Here is a 27,321-nt window from a genome sequence, read left to right as displayed (position 1 = left end):
ATGGGATCTAATTTTTGAAGATCTCGACACAAGGAATCTAACGGTGAAAACGGTTTGAGATTTGGACGCACGGTTTAAGAGATAAAGCGTTTTGAATAAACGGTTCTACGGAAAAAAGGGAAAACTCCCAGGTTGAGACAAGGCACGCCATTTGTCACAACCTGGGGAGGGGAAGTGATCTTTGGAAGGAGTACTCCTTAATTAGTGATTTCGTAGACAAGTAAATTTCATCTCCTTCTCTTATTTCTTTTGTTTATATTCAAAAATCACGAGATAGATTTGATCCAATCAATCAAGATGGTCCAAAGAAGATTCTTTTCATATTCAAATACACAAAAAAATGTGTATCTCATTATTGATAGATAGAGTTGAGTTCAAACAAAGAAAATGAGCTATGATAGCATCTAGCAAGCACGTACACCACAAAATGGCGAGAGCAAGAGCGCTAGAGCACAAATAATGGGGCATATGGTCGCCCCCAAACCCAAAAACCATGTCTCCAACAAAAGATGTGTCAATCCTTTGGCCCTTACCCGACAGCGGGATTCATCTTGGAAGATCTGCACAAGGCGAGTGACTGAAGGGTGCTCTCCGTTGAAGATGCACCCATCTTAGTGCTTCCAAAGAAAACAAGAGGTGAGGATGACAAGGGTAGACATCCCTTTCCACATGCTCGCTGGAGCCGTAGACAAGGGCCCACCAGTCGAGAAACCCATCAACCAGGGGCACGGGGTGGTTGCAGCGGCACGACTCCTGGCAAAAGCTCCATGTTAGGCTTGATGGGTGAAGGAACAATCGACAAGGAGAAGAGGCCTGATCTGGGATTCCTGGTCACATAAGACACTACGTGATGGGTGTGAAATCAACCGGCGAGCGAGCCTGCCTGCGGTCCAACACTTGTCGTGAATAGCAAGCAAAATGAACATCTTGGCATGAAGAGGAGCCTGAGATCACGAAGAGAGCTTCCAGTGTGGGGGCAATGGTAGAGCCCCTAAACATGGCCAGGTTGCAAGACTTGGCACTGTAGAACCAAAAGAGGTCCAATGTCAGGAGCGGGCGTTCACTGCCACGGACATAGTAGTTTGATGAACACCCCGCCACAAGTCCACGTATTGCACCAAGGCCATTATGGACAATGTGAGTCATGTGCAATCTGCATGATAGCAGATCAAAGATGAGGGACGTGAACTCTACAATGAACATAGTCACTCGTGCACTAAACCCTGTAGACCATGGAATTATACTTGCAAAATTATCAGTATTTGCTAATTAATTTTCTATGCTTCCTTTCCTTGGTACACTTGTAGCATTTGCTCCCCAACCCTTCAGGTTGGTGCATGTGCCACTACATATACGGTATACTCCCCCGGTTCCTAAATATTTGTCTTTTCAAAGATTTCAAATGGACTACCACATACGGATGTATATAGACATATTTTAGAGGGTACATTCACTAATTTTGCTCCGTATGCAGTCATTTGTTGAAATCTCTAGAAAGACAAATATTTAGGAACGGAGGGAGTAGTATACATCGTGTGAAATGGCATAACAATTTTGCTATACAGAATTGTAAGAATTATATGGCAAAACGACTAACAAAATTTCTCTCTGGGATGTTGGCATACATCAATTAGCTCAGTTTTATGGCAACTACATCCAAAGAAATCCTATACGCAAATCCCAGTTTTACCGAGGGCACCAGTGAGAAATATGATCAAATATAGGTAGCGTCTGCAAGGGTTGTTTTGGAGTTAGCAATGGTGGATGGCAAGCGTGAGTATTTGTTGATTGTCGTCACACACTTATGATGACAAAGGTCAATTAGGAGGGCTCGAGTAGGTAGTGCGGGTACGTGCATATCCGAGGTGCGCCCGTGTGTGGAGATTGTTGAAATATATTTGTCTGACTTTTCTCACCAGTTCATGCTTTTGAAACCATAAATTTAATATGGTATTCAAGACCAGAGGTCTCAAGTCCAAGACTTGAATGTTTTGTTTTGTTTTGAATGACTGCCCGCATCTGTGTTGCGGTCGAGTAGATGTGTGCAGGTTATGAACCATAGTATTAGGTCTTACTGATTTCAGAAACGAAATTGAAGGGCGAGGCTCATTTTCTCGGGGAAAACGCACAAATTATTTAAGAAAGATGCTTAGATGCATTGAGAGATGAAAAAAAGTGACATTAGACAGAGAAAATACTATCACCTCTGTTTTAAAATATTTTAATATAGACTACATACAAATCAAAATGAGTAGATAAACATAGTGAAATTCGTCTTCCGTACATCTTATTTAGAAAAATAATAATTCAGAATTAAGGGAGTACATTGGAATTTCGCATGAAGAGCTGCATACACGTGGAGACACTCCAGTACGAGGAGCTTCTCGGAAAACCAGAGGAAAGGACAAGGACGGAGAAACCGAAGGCAGACGGTTCTCGGAGGGGCCCGGTTCCGAGCGACCTCCGCTAGTACTAGCAGCAGCGAAGCCAGCCATGCCACCAGATAGATCGCCGCGGAGATCCCTAAACCCCCGCAGTCCTGCACCGCCAGAACAGCTCCACCCTCCACCCACCCACCATTCTCCGACGGCGCGGCCTTCTTGCGTCCTCCGCCCCGCCGTCCTTGCCGTTGCCGTCGCCGTCACTTCCATCTCTCCCTCTCCGCCTGTTCCCTCCTACTACTCCCAGCCACCCGCACTGCAACATTTGCACCCTTCCTCAACCTCTCCGTAGCCCTCCCCTGCTCCTTGGCCGGCCGAGCCTCACCCCAGGTACCGCTCCCAGCTCTCCCTCCCGTCGCGCGTGTTCATTTCCGCTGGGTTTGGTTTCCAGAACTCAAGGTTCCGCTAGTTGGTCATCGGAACTCTGTCATATGTATCAGAACTCTGTCATTCATTTATAATTGTAGCCTTCTAAAGTTTAGAATTCAAACTAACTTGTACTCCCTCTGTACACTAAAGTACAGTGATCTAAAACGTCTTATATTAGTTTACAGAGGAAGTACAAGAGAAAATGAATCATATCGCTGACAATCTAAACCATGATATATTTGGAGAAGAACTCACCTCGTGGAAGAATTATTTCAGGCTTATCCTTTCAAGGCCTCTGAGAATCAGAATCAACGCTCCTTGAGCTGCAAATATTATAAGGCTGTATTTCAAGAAACATGAATCCTTATTTTATCGGTTTTGTCATCCCGTTTGTGGCGTCTCTGATGCTTACCAAGAGGAAGGCTGAGAAGAAAAGGGGCCTGCCAGTCGATGTGGGTGGTGAGCCTGGCTATGCCATCCGTAACTACAGGTCCGAACAGCCTGTCGAAACGCACTGGGAAGGGATTTTCACGCTCGCCGAGCTTTTCGAACAGTCCTGCAAGCAGTATGCCTACATGCCCCTGCACGGCACCAGGAAGCTCATTTCAAGGGAAACAGAGGTAGCTGCTGATGGAAGATCCTTCGAGAAGCTCCATATGGGGGAGTATGAGTGGAAAACTTACATTGAAGCATTCAAGGCTGTATGCAACTTCTCATCAGGCCTGATCCAAATTGGGCACCAGAAGGATGAGCGTGTTGCTATCTTTGCTGATACGCGAGCTGAGTGGCAGATTGCGTTGCAGGTAACTTCTCCACCAATGTACTAAAATTAGGAAACTCATGTGCCGTGCTTTCGGTCTTCCGTGCATCAAGCCGTCAAGTACCTAAACTATATTTGTGCATACTGGTCTTCGTGTATCTTCAACTGCCATTAATAAAATGCAAGCTTTTCCTAAATATATACTACAGGATGCTGGTTCTGCATTTTCATAGGTGTTAAGACATTATAGTAATAGCTTGCAAAAAGATAGGAAAATGCATGCCACGACAATAGCTATACATTCTCGTAAGTTCTGTAATTAAAAGAAAGTCCTTATTTGGGAGGTCCGATCCCATTCAAGATCTTGGCCCAGTCCTAACTTGCATGAACTGGGATTGGCAGGGGTTGGGATCTTGGCCAGGATCAGGCTTCCCAAGCCAAGACTGATATCTCAAATAGGACCCCTTCAGTTTAACACATTTATGAACGCGGGCTATGCAGGTTGCTATGGCCATGTTACAAGTAATTTTTTCCATGAAGCAGGATATATGTTCCTATTCTTACTCTTTTGACAGTATCATGTAAATGCTAGGGTTGGAACATTTCAAAGATACTAAAGACCAGATAGTCCATCATCATCCTTGCATATAAACTGAATAATGTTAGTGATCTAGATGAACATAATGAGGCAAAAAGAAGTGGACTAACGATGGAGATATGAATATATATAAAAAAACCCTGTTTCCCCACATAAACATTGTTTTCTTTCTCTGAACATGGAATTGCTTCAGCTTAACTACTTTATGAGTATTTTTCTTATATTTTTTTAGAAAAGTGCGTGTTTGTTATGTTACTTGCATTATGTTAACATTCTGCTCTGTAAATCATTTGCAAGTTCTCTAACCATTTTTTTTTCTGTTTCCAAGGCATGCTTCAGACAAAACATTACCGTGGTCACCATTTATGCCTCCTTGGGAGAGGGAGCACTTTGTCACTCACTAAATGAGGTCGGTTCACTATATACTGTGCATCCATGAACTCAAGACAGCTGGTTTTTTTAGTTATAGCATTGCCTTTTGTTGGTAGGCACCAAAAATGCAAGCAACAGTTACCACGATATCATTTTTTTATATTATTACTTAAGGAAATGGCGTGGCATATCTATTTTATCAGAATAAAGCATACCTTATGTTAGCTGTGTGGTACGGTTGCTAATCTTGTTATTTTTTGACTCTTTAGACTGAGGTAACTACTGTGATCTGTGGACGGAAAGAACTAAAAAAGCTTATTGATATCAATGGGCAACTTGATACTTTGAAACATGTCGTCTACATAAGTGAGGACGATGTCTCAAGTGAAGTATCCTTGGCTAAACAATGCACTAACTGGAGAGTTGAGTCATTTGAAGAGGTAGAGAGGCTAGGGTTGGAAACACCTATCGAAGCAAATTTACCTCTCCCATCTGATACAGCAGTGATAATGTATACAAGTGGGAGCACTGGAATGCCCAAGGTTTGTTCAAATCCATGTTCACCATATTTAATTTTTGGTCTAGTTTTATCGGAGGTGCTCAATTGTCTGATAATGCTCATGTACTCATGGTGGAACGCTCCTGATATGTAAACCACTAATGCATGTCCTTTCTGAGTTCATCTTCTCTACAGCCCCGCTGATTGAGGAAACGTTATTCTCATTTGTACATTTTCCACAGGGTGTCATGATGAGCCATCGGAATGTCTTGGCCACAGCATCAGCTGTTATGACTATTGTGCCTGCACTTGGTAAGAAGGATGTCTACTTGGCGTACCTTCCGCTTGCGCACATTCTTGAGTTGGCAGCTGAGGTAGGTATAGTGTGTCATATCAGTATTTCAATTTATTTCGTGGCATCAGTATACTTATACTAATTACATTTCTGTAAATGCGTGGTCTAGACGATTATATCTGCTGTTGGGGCTTCTATAGGATATGGATCACCATTGACCCTGACTGATACATCAAATAAAATTAAAAGGGGGACCAAAGGTGATGCCTCTGCACTGAGGCCAACACTTATGACTGCGGTACCTGCTATACTTGACCGTGTTCGTGATGGCGTGAGAAAAAATGTATTGCCCTCTACGATGCCATCATCTATTTCTTTTCTCTGTGTTTTTTTAATCTCTGCACTGAATTGTTGTTAATATTGAGATGAACTTAGGTTGATGCAAAGGGTGGTGTAGCCAAGAAACTATTTGATATCGCCTACAGCCGTCGGCTAGCTGCTGTCAATGGAAGTTGGTTTGGTGCATGGGGATTAGAGAAGCTTGTGTGGGACATGCTTGTCTTCCAGAAAGTGCGTGCAATCTTGGGAGGCCGGATTCGATTTATACTTTCAGGCGGAGCGCCTCTGTCTGGAGAAACTCAGAGATTTATCAATATATGCCTTGGGTGAGATATATAGATCCTCAGTTTTTTTGCAAAAAGAAGTTATCTTAAGTTCTTTCTGTTGACAGCAATTATGTTTATACTCCACTATTGCTTGCTGAGTTTGGATTTCAATTTCATACATTTCAAATATAACTAGCGTATTATATACATTTCATACATTTACAAGCCCAGAAATTGATCAGCCGAGTTTTGCTGTTACAGGGCTCCAATAGGGCAAGGATATGGTCTAACTGAAACGTGTGCTGGCGGGACATTCTCTGAGTATAATGACACATCTGTTGGTCGTGTTGGTGCTCCACTGTCTTGTTCGTTCATTAAGGTATAGAAGAAAGATATACTTTCTCATTTCATAATGTTGATATGGTTTTTAGTTCCACTTTCCATAGCAAAGCTATTATGTTCATGCATATATTTACTGTTAATGGTGTATCTTTGCCCTAGAAAGATGTCTGACGAGGTATGTATTGAAGGTGTTCCCCAAGTTGTAAAGGACATGTTAATATTTCGTTTGTGGATCAGCTTATGTTTTCAAATGGTTGGTGTAATTCTTCCATGTGTGTGGATAGTACTACTAGATTGGTAACTTTGCAGTTAGTCCAGTTAATATGCATGGCAATTTTGTCTATCTAGTGCCTTGCAGTTATATTTTCATGCCCCTAAGCATAAAACTAGAAACACGTGATATTGCGCAAAAAGAACCTATGCGTTAACAATTACTGGATTTTGTCTTTGCCCGTCGAGTTTTATTCTTCTCCCTTTCCTTCAGATTCAATTCTTTCCTAACATAATTGTAACTCTACATGATAGTTGATAGATTGGGTTGAAGGTGGATACTTGACATCTGATTCACCAATGCCTCGGGGAGAAATCGTTATTGGAGGCCCAAATGTAACCAAAGGCTATTTCAAAAACGAGGCCAAAACAAATGAGGTCTACAAGGTAAGTTGCCAACAACAGTGATACTACAAAGCAGTCTGTGTTGTAATAACAAAAAGTCGTAAAAGTATGCATCTTGTTCAGGATGATGAGAGAGGCATGAGGTGGTTCTACTCCGGTGACATTGGTCGTTTGCACCCAGATGGTTGCCTCGAAATCATCGACCGGAAGAAGGATATAGTGAAGCTTCAACATGGTGAATATGTATCACTAGGAAAGGTAATCTGGTTTCTTTTTCTGGCCAAACACGCAGCTACTTCGGCACTTTTCAACTTACGACCAGCCCAAACAAGCAGTCAGTAGCTCTCTTCTTAACAAAGTATGCGGTCACAGGTGGAGGCTACTTTGAGCGTGAGCCCGTATGTTGACAACATCATGGTCCACGCCGACCCCTCCCAAAACTACTGTGTTGCACTCGTTGTAACCGCGCACGGTGAGCTAGAAAACTGGGCCTCAAAACAAGGGATTGCATACTCCGATTTCGCCGATCTGTGCCAGAAGCAAGAGACTGTCAAAGAAGTTCTACAGTCGTTGGCAAAGGTCCGTGCTTCTCCTGCACTCTGATCGAATTTTCGGTCGTTTGCGAACCGTTACACGTGTGATTAATTGTATTGTGCTGTTGCTCTAAATTGTTCTTCAGGCTGGTAAGCAATCGCGGCTGGAGAAGTTTGAGATCCCTGCCAGGATCAAGCTGATACCGGAGCCATGGACCCCCGAGTCGGGTCTCGTCACCGCTGCCCTCAAGCTCAAGAGGGAGGTCATCAAGAAGGGTTATCAGGACGATCTTGCTAAGCTGTACAGATAGTGTCCCTTTGTTAGGGAGAACAAAATTCCTCATCTGTGTTGTGTTTCAAACAATAGACAGATAGTCTACCTTTGTTAGCAAGAACAAAACCTCTCATGTGTTGTATTTCAAACAGTGGACACTGGACAGTGTCGAGACAGACAGCACATTGAACCCAGTGTGTGTGTACTTGATGATTTACTATTGCATTTCAGCTAGCGATCCTGTTCTCCTCAGTTATAAACTTCTCATGGAACATCCCTGAATCTAGCTGTCATGATTCACATATGAGTTGCAGCTACACAAGGATGTGTAGGTTCTGGGTATTAGTTATCTCTGTAAATTCTTGACATCAGCTTTTAGAATGTACTCCCACTGTTAACTATTATAAGATGTTTTGGATATTTCAATATAGACTACATACGGACTGAAATGAGTGAACAAAATACACTAAATGCGTATATATACATCTGATTCAGAAAAAAATTAATTCCTTCACAACTTTGTACTAAATCAGCGACAATTATGAACAGACGGAGAAGCGTATTAGAACAGTGAACAGACGAAAGAGTATGAGAAAAAAACATTGTAGGAAACAACCAAAATCACATTGCCGTTACCAAATTGGTAGCCTATATGAATTGCAAATTTGTGGCTTCAACAAATGTATAGCAGAAAAGCAGACAAACCACATTAATTTCTACCAACCATGCAGAAAAAGAGTAGGAATTTGAATCAAGGAATTAGAGTGGAGAAAAGAGATGAACATAATATAATCATAAATTTATTATTTAGCTACAATGCATGTTTTTATTCACCACCAAGTAGGATTAAAACCCATATTCCCAGGAGCAGCAATCCAGCCTACCCCAAAATCCTCTGCACGAACAGCAAACGCCCACCACAACCCAAAAAGAATGAAAACGGTACTGGAAGTGTCACCTTCCTTAATAATCTACAAATATCTCCTTAATACATCAAAATTAGAAAGCTTCTCAAGAATGTAGCCTGTGTGGCAATTGCAGAATGGTAGAGCGAGGCGCCTAATCCGCACGGGACTGGCCGGCACGGGACGAGAGGATGATGCCCACGATGAGACCGTAAAGGGCAAGTGCTTCTGCGAAAATGAGGATAAGGATCATGCCCACGAACAGCTTTGGTTGTTGCGCATTAGCCCTGCAATCAAAATCCACAACAGGTCAGCACTGGATTCAACTGTAGGAGGCTTGCAGTGCAGCCCCCATACAAAACAGTATCAATATGCAACTGAAAAACTGTGAAGGAAACACTGATCAACCACATCATAGACTAACATAGTAACTGTTCCAAATAGAAATATAATATAGTCGACATTAAACATTTATTGCAGATCAAATATGTCAGAATCAAATCACAGGCTTATCCAAGAACATGTACTTTCGAATGTAAATCTGCAATATTGGTTCAAAAATATTGCAGGCAAAATGTCTTATAACCAATACACAGCTATTATTTAAACATCAATACAGATACAAAGACCAAACAATAACTTAAGGTAATGCCCTCAATATTTGCTGCTCACATCAAAACTACATAAGCGCAATATCAGCATATACTATATGTTCATCATATATTATAGCAACAAAGTTATCATAATAGTATGAAAAAATGTTAAATTAAAGTCATTTGCGATGCTTTCTGTATTAAATTTATGATAAAATCTAGAGACAATTCCATAGTCACAAGTACAAGCAAGATCATTCAAACACATAACTGACTCTATTTATTACTAGTAGCATATAGATTGCATGGACTTCAAACAGAAGGATCCACAATATCATGTAGGATTCTAGGAAGATTTTTCTTAATTACTCAAGCTAAAGCTAATGAAACTCTCGCTTTGTAGCAATATATGCTACAACCAACATTAATAAACTAATCACAAAGGGAGGAACCACGTCTGTTTTGGAAAACAGATCCATGATGCTCATTGGGCATAAACTAATGAAAGGCTAATTATTAATCAAACCGTAATGCACAGCACTAACTAACTACGAGCATCCACATACCGCTTAAAAGTCAAAGATGAAAGGTTAAAGTCAAACAAATAAAAGCAGCAGCTGCATCTTTACCTGACTCCAGCATCACCGACAATGCCAATGGCCATGCCGGCGGCGAGCCCCGCGAGGCCACAGGCGAGCCCTGATGAGAGGTGAGCGTAGCCGTCGAAGAGGAAGTAGGGCTTGGCCTTGGGGTTGATCCCGGTGCTGATGATGACGGCGATGATGAGGCCGTAGATTCCGAGCACTCCCGCCATGACGACGGGCACGATGGACTTCATGACGAGCTCCGGCCGCATGACTCCCATGGACGCCACCCCGACGCCGCTCTTGGCCGTCCCGTAGGCCGCCCCCATGCCTGCAAACGAAACCGGTCAAATCGTCTCTCTAGCCGGATCCAGCGTGGAGGGATCCCAAATCGAGCGAATCGGGGCACGGAACTCGCAGCGCGGCCGCGGGGACCGGCAGATCGAGCGAAGGCGCGACCGCGAGCCCGACGGTAGCGGGGAGAGAGAACCCCTCGGACATCTAATGAAATCTCAGCTTTTCGTAAAAGGTGCCGCTTGATCGCGGGAGGAGGGGGAGGAGGGAGGAGAGGCGATCGTACATGAGAAGACGAGGGCGGCGGCGGCGCCGAGGAAGCCGAAGAAGGGCGCCGTCTCATCGCCGCTGAACACCGACGACATCTTGCTCTTCTTCTTCTTTCTCCGGTCGCGCTTCTTTCCTGTGGAACTCTGGGTGGCCTCGTCGCTAAGGAAGATGGTTGGTAGGGAGAGGAACAGAGGGTCTCTCCAGTTTGCTTTTATTTTCTCCTCTCCTCGCCCCGACCCGATCTGATCTTGAAAAATAAAAACTCTCGAAGTGTACAGGTGTGACTCCTTGGTTTTGCACCCTGGCCCCTGGGTTCCTGCTTATTTTATCGATCTCGCCGTTCTTTTTGTCTCCATCGGATCAGATCTCACGTCGATTTAATAAATGAAAAAAATCTCCGGGCGATTTAATATTTTTTTGAAAGAAAGGGATCTTTTCCTGATTTCATTAAGGAAACCAAGTAGTCCTGACATACAACCAAAACACATCAAACACCACCTCAGGCAAGCGCGAGGCAACAACAACCCCAAAAACAAAGCACTCACCCCTCTCATCCGGAGAATACAAGTGAAGAGGGGGAAGCAAGCTAAAACTCACTTAAGCTAAACTGATAACCACCTAGTTTCCAGCACAATCAACTAACACCGCCCTTCCGTTTTTTCCATCTTGACTGACCACGATCAAACATTTTCCAGCCTTGGAATCCAGGAAGCCCACCCCCTCCAAGCTTGAAAGATCTCATTGTCGACTCAATCCAGCAGCTTTGAGCATAGTAGTAGCTCCAGCTTTGTGTCCTCCCTCACTTGCAAAAGACTCCAATCATTAATCCAATGTGACATTTTAAAAATAACAACACTAGGATCAGATGGCCAAACCCGTTGGAAACAAGCCATGTTCCTAATTTGCCAATTGCTCCAAACTAAGGCAGCAACTCCTACTGAATATAATCTCTTTTTTCAAACCCATCCCCCCAGCCAATCGTTAAAGCATGAATCCAGATCAAAAAAGTTACAGGGCACCCTACTCACAACACTCCACATGTATCTAGCAAGAGGGCGTTGGAAAAAAGATGGTTAATTGATTCTTTCTTCCCACAAAACAAGCATTGTTCCTCACACTCCCCCCCCCCCTCTATGCAAAAGAACATCCCTGGTTAGAATGCTATTCTTCAAAACTAACCACAAAAATGATCTAACCCTAGGGGGAATTTTAACTTTCCAAAGGAATCTATTAGGACATTTCTCTCCAATCTGTAACGCAGAGTAAAAAGATTTGACGCTAAAGATCCCGGATGCTTCCAAAGACCAGTTAAGTTTATCTTCTTCATCATTCAAAGAAACATGTCTACAAAGATTCAACAGATCCTGCCAATGAATTGCTTTATCACCAATTAGGGTTCTTCGAAAACGAAACTTATCAAGACCAATGGTAAGAGCATGATTGACCCTTATGTTTTGATTTTGTGAAATATTGTATAAACTAGGAAAAGTAACAGAGAGTTTTTCTTTTCCCAGCCATTTGTCTTCCTAGAATATGGTTTTCAAACCATTTCCAACACAAAACTTGCAACAAGACAGAAACAAGTCTTTACACTTTAGCAGACCCTGCCAGAAGTGTGAATCACCTTGTTTTTTCTGCACTTGTCCAAGAGTAGAATTACCTATGTATTTATCCCACAATACTTTCTGACACAATCCATTTTCATTAAAAAAAATCCACAACCATTTAGACAAAAGAGCTACATTCATGATATCTAAATTCAAAATACCTAAACCACCTAAATCCTTAGGTCTACAAACCTTGTCCCAAGCTACTAAATGATATTTCGGTTTGTCTTTATCTCCACTCCATAAAAAGCTAGCTCTAGATCTATCTAACTTCTTCTTCACCCCAGAGGGGAGCCCATAGAAAGAAAGCATGTATAAGACCAAGCTAGTCAAGGAGGAATTAATCAGTGTAGTTCTACCAGCAATATTTAAAAGTCTACCTAACCAGTCACCCATTCTTTTCTCCACTTTTCCAATAGAAGGATACCAATCACTTAACTTCAATCTTTTTTCATCAACTGGAATGCCTAAGAATTTAAAAGGCAAATTACATTTTCTACAAGTAGGAATCTCCTCAAATTGTTTAATTCTATCTTCTTCCATACCAACACAAATCACTTCACTCTTATGAAAATTAATTTTCACACCAGACATGATTTCAAGCAAGCTCAATATTCTCTCCACATTCCTGGCTTGAGCTAAGTCATCTTGGAATAAAAGAATGGTGTCTGCCGGATGTGGGGTTCCGGCAAACCCTTAAGGTTCGAACACTAGGGTACGCGCGAAGTTTTTCCCTCCTACCGATCCACGCCCTAACTCACCAAGATCTCGCGGACGAACTCGACGAACTCGCAACATAGAAAGACACGAGATTTATACTGGTTCGGGCCACCGTTGTGGTGTAATACCCTACTCCAGTGTGTGTGGTGGTGGATTGCCTCTCGGGCTGATGATGAATAGTACAAGGGGAAGAACAGCCTCCTGAGGTTGAGGTGTTCTTGTGGCTAAGGTAGGCTCTCGATCAGATCAGATCAAGCTGAGATGCGGTCAAGCTGAGATCAGATGCCCCCTACTGTGGTGGCTAGCTCTACTTATATAGGCCCTGGTCCTCTCCCCAAATATTGAGCGGGAAGGGAGCCAACAACGGCGGGCAAATTTAAAGGGGGACAGCTAGTACAAGCTATCCTGACAAAAGCGGTCTTCGCCTGCGAAAGGCTCTGGTGGTGACGCCGTCTTGGGCTCCACGATGACCTCCGTCCTACCGTCCTTCTGGTCTTGGTCTCGTTGCACCGATATGGCAACCTTTGCCTGATGCCTCGGTACTCCTCGCCTGCGCTGGCCTCCTTAGCACCAAAGAGGAAACAAGGACGCTGCGTGCGCTGGCGCCCGCCTGGTCTCGATCGTCATGGCTCACGTCACGAGAGCCTCATGAGATTTGCCCCGCCTTGATATCTCCGCTCCTCGTGAGCCCGCCTGGCTAGGCCACTCCTGAGGAGGTCTTGCGTCGTCCGCCTCGCGAAGCTTGGCCCCTCGCGAGGGTCTTGAATGCTTTGTTGATGAAGATGGGTCGTACGGCCTGCTGGCTTAGCCACGCCGTGGGCCGCAGGCAGGCAAGTCTAGGGACCCCCGTTCCCAAAACACCGACAGTAGCCCCCGGGCCCAAGGTGCGCTCGGGCTTGGCTTCGCGGCGAAGCCAAGGGTTAAGTACGGAGCGCCGCGGGCCCCAAAAGCCTGCGGCCTCGGTTGCCGCATGGCGGTTGATTGGACGTGGGCGTCTCCGCTTCCCCACGCTGCCTCGGCAACTGCTCGACTTGACAAGTCCCTGCGACATGCAAGGAAAACCATCATTACCTGTGGTCCTGGGAGGTGCCGGTTGGCCTTCTCTTGCTATAAATGGGGAGGGGGCGGAGCCCCCGTCGCCCATCTCTTCCTTGCTTGCTTGCTTCTTCCTCCTCGATCCACTGCTAGCGACAATGGCGCCTATCATAAGGTTCTCCGCTGAAGAGAAGGGGAAGGCCCCGCGCGATGATCCGGGGCCGCTTCCGCCGAAGAAGAGGTCGGTCCACCGCCATGATGAAGCGGCGATGTAGGTGGTGACGAGGCCTGGGTGCGAGCGGCCTCCTCCAGGGTATCCGCTACACTTGTATGCCCGAGCCGAGGGCTCAGGAGGACGGAGCGACGAGCGGCATCACCCGCGCCGCGCCACGGCGACACGCGCTGTCGCCCCTGGAACCCACGTCGCGGACTCCTCGCGCGAGCTTGTGCTATGGGCGCCGATGCCTCCAAGCTCTTGGATCCGCTTCCCGCGGTTCTTCTCCGACGTGATGCCGCCGAGGGGGCCTCTCGAGCTCTGGTTCCAGCACGCCGACTGCAGCGCTCCGGCGACCGGAGCAGAGATCGAAGCGGTCCCCACCGGCAAGATCTTCATGACTCGCGGCTGGGGCGAGGTCGCGCGGGTCTGCCGTGCGAGGGGTGCCCTCGCGATCCACTTTGAGTACGACGGCGCCTCCACGCTCTTCTTCAAGGTCTTCGATGCGGAGGGCCGCCGCCTGGAATGCTGCTCCGGAGAGGAGCGTCAGGCTAACGCGCGCTCCGCTCGCGGCCACTCCAGCAGCAGCAGCCCTTGGGAGTCCAGTAGCTCTCTTGAGCTCTTTGAGACTCCGGAGACGAGCGACGACAGCTACGTGCCCCCGAGCTCTCGCCGCGCTCGGAGCAGAGCTGCGGCGTCCGGCCGTCGCCGCCGCTGATCTGGATGGGGTTGGCGCCGGCCTCCCGTGGCCCACTGTTGATGATGGCGTCCGCCACAGGAGGGTGTAGATAGGATCCCCCTTAGTTCTAGCTTTTGTTCCCTGCGAAGAATCATGAAGTACCCCGCGGGGGCGTGTAAAGGGTCTGTAATGTCTTTTGCGCTCATCTGTTATGAAAATTTGGTGAACGCATGTCCCGTTAAGGCTCGGTCCCCCTTTCTTCCCTCGTGATAGCTTGTTGCTCTACGCTGACAGGTCCCGGTCCCCAGGCGGGCTACATCCGTCGCTGTTATGCCAGGTCGCGTGCCGTGGTCAAGGCCAGGAGGTGTGCGGCCCGAGGTCCAGTAAGAGCCCCTGAGGAGCGATGCTCAGGAGGTCCCCCTTAGCGCTCAAGCAGCCATGGTAAGGCAAGAAAGGGAGTTGACGTGGCCGCAACGAGGTTGCGTCAAGGCGAGGGTGGCCCTTAGGCCCCAACATTTAGACGATCCGAGAGCGGGACTTATCTTGTTGACTTCGTGGCGATTCCTGGTAGTGCGCTAGGCTTGCGCGCCAACTTGTGCGGCATAGCTAGGCCGGCCCATACGGGCTTCCCTCCTCCCATGCTCTCCTTAGTGCTCTACGTCCTCAGGTCCCGGCCCTCGAGCGAGCTCAGCCGCCGCTGGTATGCCAGGTCGCGATGCCGTGGTCAAGGCCAGGGGGTGAGGGCTGGTGAGCCAGTAAGAGCTCCCGAGTCGTGATGCTCAGGAGCCCCCCCTTTAACGTGCAAGCGAATTGCACGAGAGAAAAGGAGACTCGCGGTGCTGCCTGCTATCCTCCCCATGGGATCCCTATGAACAGGCACAAGAAGAAACACAGTTTGCCGTTATAGCTGCCAGCCTGCCCCTGGTTTCTCTGGATGAAGTGAAGGCACTGAGAGCCTAGTGAGGTGGCGTGCGCGGGGCGTGCCGCGAGCCAGAGCTCGACCGCTCAGATTTGTCGACGTGGCAGGGACAGACCCATGCACCAGCGCCGTGCCTGTGAGGAGGCCTCGTGGGAGGCGATGATTGAGCAGGTGATAACCGTAGGCAGGTTAAGCAGGGAAGGCAAATCAGCTTGGGTAAATGCAGGAAGATACATGCCATTGGGTCCGGCCCGAGCGGCTTGGGGATGATGCAGCCCGAGGGGCGCCCCCAGCAAGGTAAGCTAAAGACATAAGCAAAAGGGATACATGCCACAGGGACGGACCCATGCGGTCTGGGAATAATGTAGCCCAAGGGGCGCTCCCAGCTAAACGAGCTTGGAAAATGTCACCTGGTTCTGTAGACGAAGAAGAGTTGGTGCAGCTGAAGGCACGCGTCGAAGGAATGACTCTTCACGAGCCACCGGGGCCCTGAGCCTCGGGAGGCTCTGGGGGCTCGGGAGGTTCCCTGAAGACCGTCTCCATCTCTTTTTGGACGGCGTGGTACCTGGCCTCCTGAGCCGCTAGGACACGCCGCATGTTGCGCTGATAGGCTGACGCCATGCTCGGCAAGCCGAAGGGCATGCGAACGTAGCTATGTGGAGGGCCCTCGCAACGGCCCACACGCGAAGGCCAGAAACGCTCCTGAGATGCGGCCCTGTTGAGCCCTGGGACGTCGATGCAGACACGCAGCCCAGCATCCTCGCCTGGATGGGGAGCTGCGCCTCGTGAGCGGCTGTCGCCGCGCATGGCCCTTGCGTCTTGCAGTTCCTGAGTGGTCTTGGTGATGAACTCCTAAGTGGTGGGCACTCCTTGCCCTATGTTCTCCTAAGGGAAACGTGCCGCGAAGCACGCCTCCAAGTGGTGCCCAAGCGCCTCCCTCGTGAGCTTGGCAAGGTTTGAGGCCCTCCAGAAGAGAGCCCCTGAGCCCTGCCCGAGGAGGGCGTCGGGCACGCCTTCCTATGCGATGGAGGGAGGCGCCCCTGGAGCGGGCGCTGATCCTAACGAGGCTCCAGCTGCGTTGCCACCCTCTTGAGGTCTGGCACGGCGCTGCTACTTCTTCTTCTTGGCGAGGGCCTCAGGAGGGCCCTCACTCCTGCTATCGGGGTCGTTGATTGCTGCAGCTTGGAAGGCGCGCTCGAGGGAGCACACCGCATCTCTTTCTTCACATGGGACCGTGATGATCCCGCCGCTTCCTGGCATCTTGAGGACGTTGTAGCTGTGATGGGTGACTGCCATGAACTTGGCCAGGGCTGGATATCCGAGGATGGCGTTGTATGGCAGGCGGATGTGCGCGACGTCGAAGTCGATGAGCTCGGTGCGGTAGTTCTTGCGCTCTCCGAAGGTGACAGGCAGGCGGACCTGCCCTATCGGTGTGGTGGAACCGCCGGTTACTCCTGAGAAAGGCTTGGTAGGCTGAAGCTACTCATATGGCACTTGGAGGTTGTCGAACATGTCGACGGACAGGACGTTGAGCCCTGCGCCGCCGTCGATGAGGGTCTTGGTAACTTGCACATTGCTGATGACTGGGGAGCACAGCATCGGGAGGGCGCCAGCACCGGCTGCGCACTTGAGCTGATCTGCCGAGTTGAAAGTGATGGCGCATTGGGACCACTTGAGCGGGCGCGTGGCCTCGAGCTTGGGGAGCACCGCGTTCACTTCTCGAGCAAACTGTTTGAAAATGCGCTGAGAGGATGGGGCCTGGGCGCCGCCCAAGATGCATGCGACTGCACGCGGCTCCTGGAAGCCCCCAGCCCCCTCGTCCTAAAGGTGTTCGTCGTTCCTTCTTGGTGGCGGCAGCGGGGGAAGACCGGCGTTGCCCTGAGGGCGATCCTCACGAGGCTGGTCCCTCCAGGCGCCCTCGCGAGGATGGTCCTACCAGCGGTCCTCACGAGGCCTGTCGCGCCACTCCTGGCGTGGGCCACGGTCGTCCTAGCGTCCGCCTCCACGTCCTCCTCCACGGCCATAGCCCCGGTCGCCGCCTTGGGGCGTCGACCGAAACGTCCTTCGCGAATGGCCCTGAGCTCTTGACAGTCACTGGTGTTGTGGGTGTTCAGATTGTGGAAGGCGCAGAACGGTCGACCATTCTTGGATGACTCGGGCTGATCTCTGCCCCGCTTGGTGTCGGGCTCTGCTGCGAGCACCGCCGCTTCCTTGCGCTTCACGTCCTGGGCCTTGGCCTTCTTCTCCTCTATGCCCGCGGCTGGCAGCTCGAGGAGGGAGAGGGGCCCCTCCTCAGCTCTTGCGCACTTGGTTGCCAGGTTGAACAGCTCTTGAGATGTGCACAGCTCCTCATGGATAGCGAGCTCTTCCTTCATCTTGACATCACGGACGCCGTCTGAGAACGCGGAGATGATGGCCTCGTCCGTGACCTTGGGGATCTTGAGGCGAGTGTTGTTGAAGTGCTGAATGTACTTCTGGAGGGTCTCCCCTAGCTGTTGCTTGATGCAGCGCAGGTTGCCCGCGGCCGGCGGGCGGTCGCGGGTGCCTTGGGAGTTGGCGACGAAGAGGTCGCGCATCTCGTCCCAGGAGGAGATCGAGCCGTGCTGCAGGTTCAGGAGCCAGGAGCGGGCTCCGTCCTTGAGAGCCATGGGAAACTAGTTCGCCATAACTTTCTCATCGCCGTTGGCTGCTTCGATGCTCAGCTCGTAGAGCTGCAGGAACTCCGTGGGGTCGGCGGTGCCGTCGTAGCGAGGAGGCAGATCCGGCTTGAACTTGCCTGGCCAGGCAATGCTACGCAGCTCGGGGGTGAAGGCGCGGCAGCCGGCCGTGGTCGCCGGGGCCCGCCTCAGAGGTGGAGCTTGGTCCTGATGAGGTCCACGCGGCGCCGCTGCAGGCGGCGCGCGGTCTTGGCGAGGCGGCGCGGGGAGCACAGGTGCAGCTTCTCGCGGCCGAGGGATTTCTTGGCAGCTTCTCTCTTCGCGCGCGGGCGCCGGACGTGGCGGATCATGCCATGGGGCCGCGCGCCTTGGCGCCAAGGCGCAGTCTTGGGGCAAAGGTGGTGGAGGCGTGCCATGAGCCACGTCGCCTGTGGCTGGCGGAGGGTGAGGCAGAGAGGGGGACGGCGTCGGGGAGCCCCCTGCGGCGCGGACGAGCTCGGTGACGCGGTCGAGCCACTCCTCATAGAGGTCGTCGACTAGGCGGTAGCGCAGGAGCTCGTTTGCGGCAAGGAGCGCGGCCCGCGCCTCCATGGGAGCGCGGTGAGCATGAGACGAAGACCCGGCCGGGGTCAGCGACGGAGTGGCGGTGCGGCCGTCCTGCCGCACCGATGGATGCAGCGAGGATGCCTGCTGCTCATTCCCTGCCGGGCTCGTGGCGGCGTTGGCGGCGGGAGACGGAGAACGACGAGGTGGCCCACCGACGGGAACCGTTTGAGCAACGCGGGCGGTGAGGGCAGCCCAGCGCTCAGCTCGAGCGAGGCGAGCGTCCGCCATGGAGACGACGGAGCGACGAATTGATGGAAGGGAAGCTACGGCGCACCCCTACCTGGCGCGCCAAATGTTGGATGTGGGGTTCCGGCAAACCCTTAAGGTTCGAACACTGGGGTGCGCGCGAAGTCTTTCCCTCCTACCGATCCACGCCCTAGCTCACCAAGATCTCGCGGACGAACTCGACGAACTCGCAACACAAAAAGACACGAGATTTATACTGGTTCGGGCCACCGCTGTGGTGTAATACCCTACTCCAGTGTGTGTGGTGGTGGATTGCCTCTCGGACTGATGATGAACAGTACAAGGGAAAGAACAACCTCCTGAGGTTGAGGTGTTCTTGTGGCTAAGGTAGGCTCTCGATCAGATCAGATCAAGCTGAGATGCGGTCAAGCTGAGATCAGATGCCCCCTACTATGGTGGCTAGCTCTACTTATATAGGCCCTGGTCCTCTCCCCAAATATTGAGCGGGAAGGGAGCCAACAACGGCGGGCAAATTTAAAGGGGGACAACTAGTACAAGCTATCCTGACAAAAGCGGTCTTCGCCTGCGAAAGGCTCTGGTGGTGACTCCGTCTTGGGCTCCACGATGACCTCCGTCCTGCCGTCCTTCTGGTCTTGGTCTCGTTGCACCGATATGGCAACCTTTGCCTGATGCCTCGGTACTCCTCGCCTGCGCTGGCCTCCTTAGCACCAAAGAGGAAACAAGGACGGTGCGCACGCTGGCGCCCGCCTGGTATCGATCGTCATGGCTCACGTCACGAGAGCCTCGTGAGGTTTGCCCCGCCTTGATATCTCCGCTCCTCGTGAGCCCGCCTGGCTAGGCCACTCCTGAGGAGGTCTTGCGTCGTCCGCCTCGCGAAGCTTGGCCCCTCGCGAGGGTCTTGAATGCTTTGTTGATGAAGATGGTCCGTACGGCCTGCTGGCTTAGCCACGCCGTGGGCCGCAGGCAGGCAAGTCTGGGGACCCCCGTTCCCAGAACGCCGACAGTGTCATCTGCATATTGCAGAACGGACACATCATTATCCTTGTGATTTTTAGTAAGCCCACTAATCAACCCTTGCTCAACAGCTCTATCAAAAAGAATTGCCAGAATATCTACAGCAGGATCGAAGAGCAAGGGAGACATATAATCCCCTTGTCTGAGGGCCTGATGTGTTTTAAAATAAGGCCGAATCTCCCCATTTACCTTAACTGCCACTTTTCCTCTAGAAACAGTCTTCATTAACCAATCAATCCATTTGTCCGTAAAGTTTTTCATCTTAAGAGTTTGAAAAAGAATAGGCCATTTAACCTTGTCAAAGGCCTTCCCAAAATCAATCTTGAAGAGAACACCAGACTTCTTTTTTTATGCATAGAATTCAAAGTCTCATGCAAAACCAACACACCCTCTAAAATATATCCCCCTTTTATAAATGCAATTTGGGAGGACCTGATCACTCCCGTAATTATTAGGATCAGTCTATTCACCAGAATCTTGGTAAAAATCTTAAAAAATAACATTCAGAAGACAAATTGGTCTGAACTTTTGAATCCTATCTGCATCACCCCCCTTGGGTAAAAGAGAAATTACTCCATAGTTTAGCCTATAAAGGTATAATCTATGATAATAAAATTCCTCTAATAGTGCAAAAAGATCCATTTTAACTAGTTCCCAAAAATGCTGATAAAATTCAATATTAAAACCATCAGGTCCAGCCGCTTTATTTTCACCATACTAAAATCGTCTTCCTTCAACTCCTCCATGGTGAATTTCCTAGTAAGGAATTTTAGTTCCTCCTCACTAAGTGTTTCCACACCACCATGGTCCAGTTCCAAGGATTTAATTTCAGGCTCACTAAATATATATTTTTATAAAATTTGGTAATGTAATCTTTCAAATTATCCTCTCCCTCAATCACCCCTTCATCTTGCACTACTAGGGAAAAGCCTAGAAGTAGCGCCGGTTTTAGGTATAGCAGTACGCGGGGGACCGCGCTACTGCTACGGCGCTACAGCTAAAGCGTAGCAGTAGCGTGGGTTTGCCCGCGCTACTGATATAACTACTTAGCAGTAGCGCTTCTGCTAGAACGCGCAGCGCGCCTCTCTATATGTGCTACTACTATTATTATTCTATTTCTTTTCTGTTTTATGTCATATTCATACACCATTATACAAGTTTTCACACAGTACCAATTTAGAGATTGTTTTTACATCATAATGAGTTATTACATCATTGGGTGAAAGAACCGTGGATTAGTTTCAAGTGGATGGATCCAAAGTGACCAAGTCATGGATTAGCGTGACTTGGTGTCACTTTGGATCCATCCACTTGAAACTAATCCGCGGTTCTTTCACCCAATGATATAATAACTCATCATCATCATCATCATCATCATCATCATCATTATCATCATCATCATAATAATAATATCATTAACAACTTATCATCATAATACATCATCAACTCTAACACGTTGTACCACATAATAACAACTTCTCATCATCATCATAGTCATAATCAACACTAACTAATTGTTCTTAATACCTAGGACCTATTCCTCTCTCCTAGGTAAAATACCATAAAAGAGATAAATCGGTCCATCTCCATAATGGAGAATGGAGATAAACCTATCTCCAACTTGTGGCTTGCGCACAATCATGTTGTCTCCAATTAGTTGCGTGTGCGCATTCATCACTTTGCTCCATTCTTTGATTTTTGAGCCTTCCATCATTTGAAGAAATCGAGTATGTAGTATAGAAAGCTTTCGAAGGAGTTGGTCGTAAGTTAACCATATGCATATAACCTTCGGTAAACAACATGTAAGGCACAACCTCCTTCGGGAGCCTCTATTGAAAAATGTAATAGTAACATATATAGTTAGCAATGTAGTTTATATACTTAAGAAGAATGTTGCAATAAAGTTACATCATTAACAAAATCTTACAAAGTTCTTGGCAATGAAGTTACCATCATGCAATTTATGCACTAGTGGCACATATCCAGTAAAATTTGGGAGGATAGCATGATTGGTTTTAAAGGCCTCAACATCATCTATGAATGAGACAATATAACCTTTCTCCTCACAATTAAACTCGGAGTCATAGTTGTAGTATGTCCTGTCTACAACCTTCCAAGTATTTTTGGAAGATAAGAAATAAGCCGACAATTATAAATAAAGATGTTTAGTACCGATGAACACCAACTATTTTAAAATTAATAATATAAATTACTTAACTTAACAAATTAGTTTGACAAACTCACATTTAGGCAAAACTGGAGGCATATCCACATCCACCCAGATATTGATATTATCATCATCATCATCTTCGGGACGATATCAAATGTTATTTGTATACCCTCGTCAAATCCATATGCCTTGCAGAGAGCTTCCCAATTAGAGCAACCGAAATGGGAGTGATTGTCTATATTGAACAACTTAACCAGAAACACATAACCATGTTTAGTTCTTAAGTGAGCCCTCCTCGTCTCTGTATTCTCAAAGTCTTTGAAACCGAGCTTCTGCAATACATATGGTCTTGCATGGCACGAGATGTACTAATCGAATTGAAAAAATCCAGGAATTAAACATTGACCAAAAGAAGCACAAGTGGTTATATTAATTACGATGAAATGCTTGTCATTGCGTACTGTACAAACATCAAAGGTCTCGTCCAACTTCACGGTGAAAAACCTATCATTTTGCAGGTGAGGATACCTGTCGCACAAACCCCAGTCATCGTAGCAGTAATCGCACTTCAAGATCCTATCGTCATCAGACATCTCCTGTGTTCAAAATTGAAAGATTAAACTTCTGAATTTCAATATATGTACTGCAAAAACTTAATTCGATCATTAATATTCATCACAGGTTGAATTTCAGTCTGTTGAGACTTTTGTTGAAAACTCTCATCTCACGTGGTGTATATGGTGGGAACTCCCTCTCTGATATATTCAACCGTCGGTGATGGTCGCTCCTCCCTTCGTCCCCGAGTGCATTACACCAAATTGTCTAGCACACGGGAACGCAGGAGAAGCGACCCCCACGATAATAGTTGGGATACTTCTTCATCTTTGACATTTGCGACCGTCGGTGATGGTCGCTCTTCTCTTCCTTCCCGTGCATTACCAAAAGGTCTATCACGATAAAGAAGAGGAAGAGCGACCCCCACGACAACAGTCGGCATTCTTCTTCTCTCATATATAGTGGACACTCCCTCACCGTTTTTCACTGTCATGTATGGAGTCCTAACAGACTTAAAGTCAACCCAAAATGTCGTTTATTGCTCTTTCCGGCAAATCCAAGGCACTCGATATTTCCTACATTCTAGCACAAGCCATGCTAAAATTGACGGAAAAATCCAGCACGACCTTTGCTAAAAAGGACATATCGAGTGCCTGAAATTTGCCGGAATGGAAATTAATCAACACTCCGACAAAACATAGGCCACTCTGAGGTGTTCCCTGCAAACATAGGCCACTTGGCTACATCATCATCATCGACATCAACGACATGGGGATTTGGCTGCTCTCACCTCAAGGTCGAAGGGGGTCAGTGACGGTCGACATAAACCCTATAAGCTATCAACTAAACATTATTATGCTGATTCAAAAGACCTACATTTACTAAAAATTCAATATATCTTATAACCCGAATATTTCATTTGGTTAAGAAGCATTACTAATGTTTCTTACTAAAAATTTCCATACCTAAATTTTCTTACTAAAAATTTCTGTTACTAAATTTCTCATATGGCATGGCATTGCGAGACATTTCTATATTAAAAATGTTGTATACCTAAACAATTTCTATTACTAAAATTTCTATTCAAAAGACCTAAAATTTCTCTTAAAATTACCTACATTCTACAAGAACAAGAACAAAGAAGGGATGGAGGGAGGGAGCGAGGGAGAGGAGGGGGAGGAAGGAGGGGGGGAGGGAGGGAGAGGAGAGGGGGAGGGAGGAGGTGTTGGGAATCGTTGCATGGAAAACAAAAAATATTTCTATGCACACGCAATGATCTATCCATGGAGATGCATAGCAACGAGGGGGAGAATGTGTCTACGTACCCTCGCAGACCATGAGCGGAAGCGTTTCACAACGTGGTTGATGTAGTCGAACTTTCTCATGCTCCAACCGATCTAGTACCGAACGCACGGCACCTCCGCGTTCTACACACGTTCAGCTCGGTGACGTCCTCCGCCTTCTTGATCCAGAAAGACGGCAAGGTAGTAGATGAGTTCCGGCAGCATGACGACATGGTGACGGTGATGGTGATGTGATCTCTGCAGGGCTTCGCCTAAGCACTACGAAAATATGACCGAGGGAGTAAACGGTGGACAGGGGCTGTCCGATTTTGGGTTTCGGCAAAATCCTCAAGGTTCGAACATTGGGGTGCGCACGAAGATCTCTCTCTCCCTAGCTCGCTCTCGCAACGATCGCAAGGCCTAGCTCGATGAAACCAAAGAACGAGAGACACAAGAGTTTATACTGGTTCGGGCCACCAATGTGGTGTAATACCCTACTCCAGTGCAGTGTGGTGGATTGCCTCTTGGGCTAAGGATGAACAATTACAAGGGAAGAACAGTCTCCTGAGGAGAGGTGCTCTTGTGTTTGGTGAGCTTGTGTGGTTTAGGGTGATCTGAATGATCCGTCCTTGCTACGATGGTGGCTATGGATGAAGTGGCTCCTATCCAAGATCCGATGCCTCCTACGGTGGTAGCTAGTCCTATTTATAGAGGCCCTGGTCCTCTCCCCAAATATTGAGCGGGAAGGGATGCCACAACGGCCAAATTTGAAGTGAGACAACTAGTACAAGTTATCTTGACTAAAGGCGGTCTTCGCCTGCCAAAGGCTCTGGTGGTGACGCCGTCTTGGGCTCCACGGTGACCTCCGTCCTGCCGTCCTGCTGGTCTTGGTCTCGTTGCACCGATATGGCAACCTTTGCCTGATGCCTCGGGACTCCTCGCCTGCACTTGCCTCTTTAGCACCAAAGAGGAAACGAGGACACTGCGCGCGCTGGCGCCCGCCTAGCCACGGTCGTCATGGCTTGCATCACAGGAACCTCACGAGATGTCCCTTGCCTTGATCTCTCTGCCCCTTGCGAGCCAGCCTGGTGAGGCCGCCCCCGAGGAGGTCTTCCGTCGTCCGCCTCGCGAGGCTTGGCCCCTCGCGAGGGTCTTGGGTGTTTGCTGGTGAAGATGGGACGTACAGGGCCGCTAGTGGAACCACGCCATGGGCTGAAGGCAGGCAAGTCTGGGGACCCCCGTTCCCAGGACGCTGACAGTAGCCCCCGAGCCCAAGGCGCGCTCGGACTTGGCTTCGAGGCGAAGCCAAAGGGCAAGTGCGGAGCACCGCGGGCCCCAACAGCCCGCGGCCCCGCTTGATGGGTGACGATTGATTGGACGTGGGCGCCTCCGCTTCCCCACCCTACCTCGGCAACTGCCCGACTTGACGTGTCCCTGCTGCCTGCAGAGAAAAATCATCATTACCTGTGATCGTGGGGATCGCCGGTTGGCCTTCTCCTGCTATAAATGAGGAGGGGGCGGAGCCCCCATTGCTCATCTCTTCTTGCTCCGCTCGCTTCTTATCCCTTGCTTCATTGCTAGTAGCGACACCCATGACGCCGATACGAAGGTTCTCGGCCGCAGAGAAGGGAAAAAAACCCCGCGACGAGCCCGGGCCACTTCCGCCGAAGAAGAGGCCGAGCCACCGCCGTGACGTACTCGTGAGGCCGGAGGTGTCGAGGCCTTGGTGCGAGCGGCCTCCTTTCCTGTTTAGCTTCTGCAATATGCACCATGCCTCGTGGAGGCGTTTAAACTTGCGTTTGGTATTGGGAGAACAATATGTCTTGTAATATTTGCTTGAGATTTTGCGATTTACTTCCCATTTGCTTTACATTCTATGTCGGCAGGGCCCGACCCCGTGCATACCTCAGCCATCGTTGGGTCGTCCGGATCACCAGGACGAGACCAAGGGGTGAGGGGCTACGTGACCAGTTAGGCTCCTGAGTCACGATGCTCAGGAGTCCCTCTTGACGCGCAAACAACTTACAGAAAGGAAATGCAGGAATAGGTCTAGTGTTCTACGTCTACAGGGCCCGACCCCGCGCATACCTCAGCCGCCGTTGGGTCGTCTGGATCACTAGGACGAGACCAAGGAGTGAGGGGCTACGTGGCCAGTTAGGCTCCTGAGTCGCGATGCTGAGGAGTCCCCCTTGGCGCTCAAATGCCCTTCATACCTTTTCCCTCTCCGAGGCTCGGCTCGGGAGGGGCGCGCGACGACCAGGTCCGGGGGACCTGGCAGGGTTGCGTACGCTTGGGCGTGATCCGAGCGCAGCCCCCGTGCCCAGCCCCCTCGCGCGACTCTCCCGAGGGGAGGTGTTGCGATGTGGCAAGACACTGAGCTCAAGGGCTCCCTGAGGTTGATACGGCCATGGGGCCGCCCTCAGTTGTTTATCACCAGCGCGGAGCATAGCGCTTCCGCACTTGCACGGGCATAACCGCTCCTCGGCCGTGTTGACTGCCAGCGCGGAGCATGGTGCTTCCACTGGTGCGTGGGTGAGAGCTCCCTCTGAGTGGAGCCCCCGGGGCGTGTACAGCCCCACCCTGACATGTGGCTTGCACGGCAGGGCTAGACGAGGTGTGTCTGGGCACTCGTGAGCCAGCGCGGGACTCACGAGGCCCTACCTCAAGGCATGTTGCGCCTGGTCTTGGTTCTTGTTAGCTACGGCGGTCCTACGAGATGGTTAGGCAATCCTGCATCGAATGAATCTCCTAAGGTTATCGCATGAGAGGGCCAAGCACCAACGACCCCAGGAGGTGACGTGAACGGGATCGGCCCGCTAGACAGAGCTCAGCCGTTGGATTTATCGACGCTGCAGGGACGGGCCCGAGCACAGACGCCGTGCCTAGCCTTCTTATGTGAAGGATCCTGAAGAAAGACGATCGGCGCGCGGCTCCCGTGGTGGGTGACAATCAAGCAGGTGATAACCATAGATAGATTATGCATGGAAAGCGAACTAGCTTAGGTAAATGCGAGAACGATACACACCACTGGGTCGGACCCGAGCGGCCTGGGGATGATGCAGCTCGAGGGGCGCCCCCAGCAGAGTAAGCTAAAGACGTAAAGGGATACATGCCGCAGGGACAGGCCCACGCGGCCTAGGAATGATGCAGCCTGAGGGGCGCTCCCAGCTAAATAAACTTGGAAAATGTCACCTGGTTCCGTTGTCGAAGGAATGTTGGGGTAGATGCAGATGCGTGGCGAAGGGGTTGCTCCTCATGAGCCACCGGGGCCCTGAGCCTCAGGAGGCTCCGGGGGTCCAGGCGGTT

At 49.1% G+C, this 27,321-nt stretch overlaps 2 protein-coding genes across 2 annotated transcripts; one reads left to right on the top strand and one right to left on the bottom strand.

Annotated features, from left to right (window-relative positions):
- The first annotated feature begins 2,438 nt into the window (after nt 1-2,438).
- Nucleotides 2,439-7,937, top strand: LOC109739555 (long chain acyl-CoA synthetase 9, chloroplastic). Its single transcript, XM_020298640.4, has 12 exons — nt 2,439-2,771; nt 3,087-3,613; nt 4,497-4,577; nt 4,810-5,082; nt 5,282-5,413; nt 5,504-5,677; nt 5,770-5,999; nt 6,201-6,318; nt 6,807-6,938; nt 7,020-7,154; nt 7,269-7,475; nt 7,576-7,937. Exons 2-12 carry the CDS (start codon nt 3,167-3,169, stop codon nt 7,738-7,740), a joined length of 2,094 nt encoding a protein of 697 aa, XP_020154229.1. The 5' UTR covers nt 2,439-2,771; nt 3,087-3,166; the 3' UTR covers nt 7,741-7,937.
- Nucleotides 7,938-8,481: 544 nt separating this feature from the next.
- Nucleotides 8,482-10,652, bottom strand: LOC109739565 (V-type proton ATPase 16 kDa proteolipid subunit). Its single transcript, XM_020298649.3, has 3 exons — nt 10,366-10,652; nt 9,831-10,116; nt 8,482-8,895 (listed from the first exon to the last, which is right to left on the bottom strand). The coding sequence occupies exons 1-3, from the start codon at nt 10,442-10,444 to the stop codon at nt 8,763-8,765; spliced, it is 498 nt and encodes a 165-aa protein (XP_020154238.1). The 5' UTR covers nt 10,445-10,652; the 3' UTR covers nt 8,482-8,762.
- Between the last annotated feature and the right edge of the window lie 16,669 nt (nt 10,653-27,321).

This window comes from Aegilops tauschii, chromosome 4 (assembly GCF_002575655.3).
Source record: "Aegilops tauschii subsp. strangulata cultivar AL8/78 chromosome 4, Aet v6.0, whole genome shotgun sequence".
Lineage (NCBI taxonomy): Eukaryota > Viridiplantae > Streptophyta > Magnoliopsida > Poales > Poaceae > Aegilops > Aegilops tauschii.
Note: the sequence above shows the minus strand (reverse complement) of the source record. Positions and strands in the feature narration are given on the sequence as shown.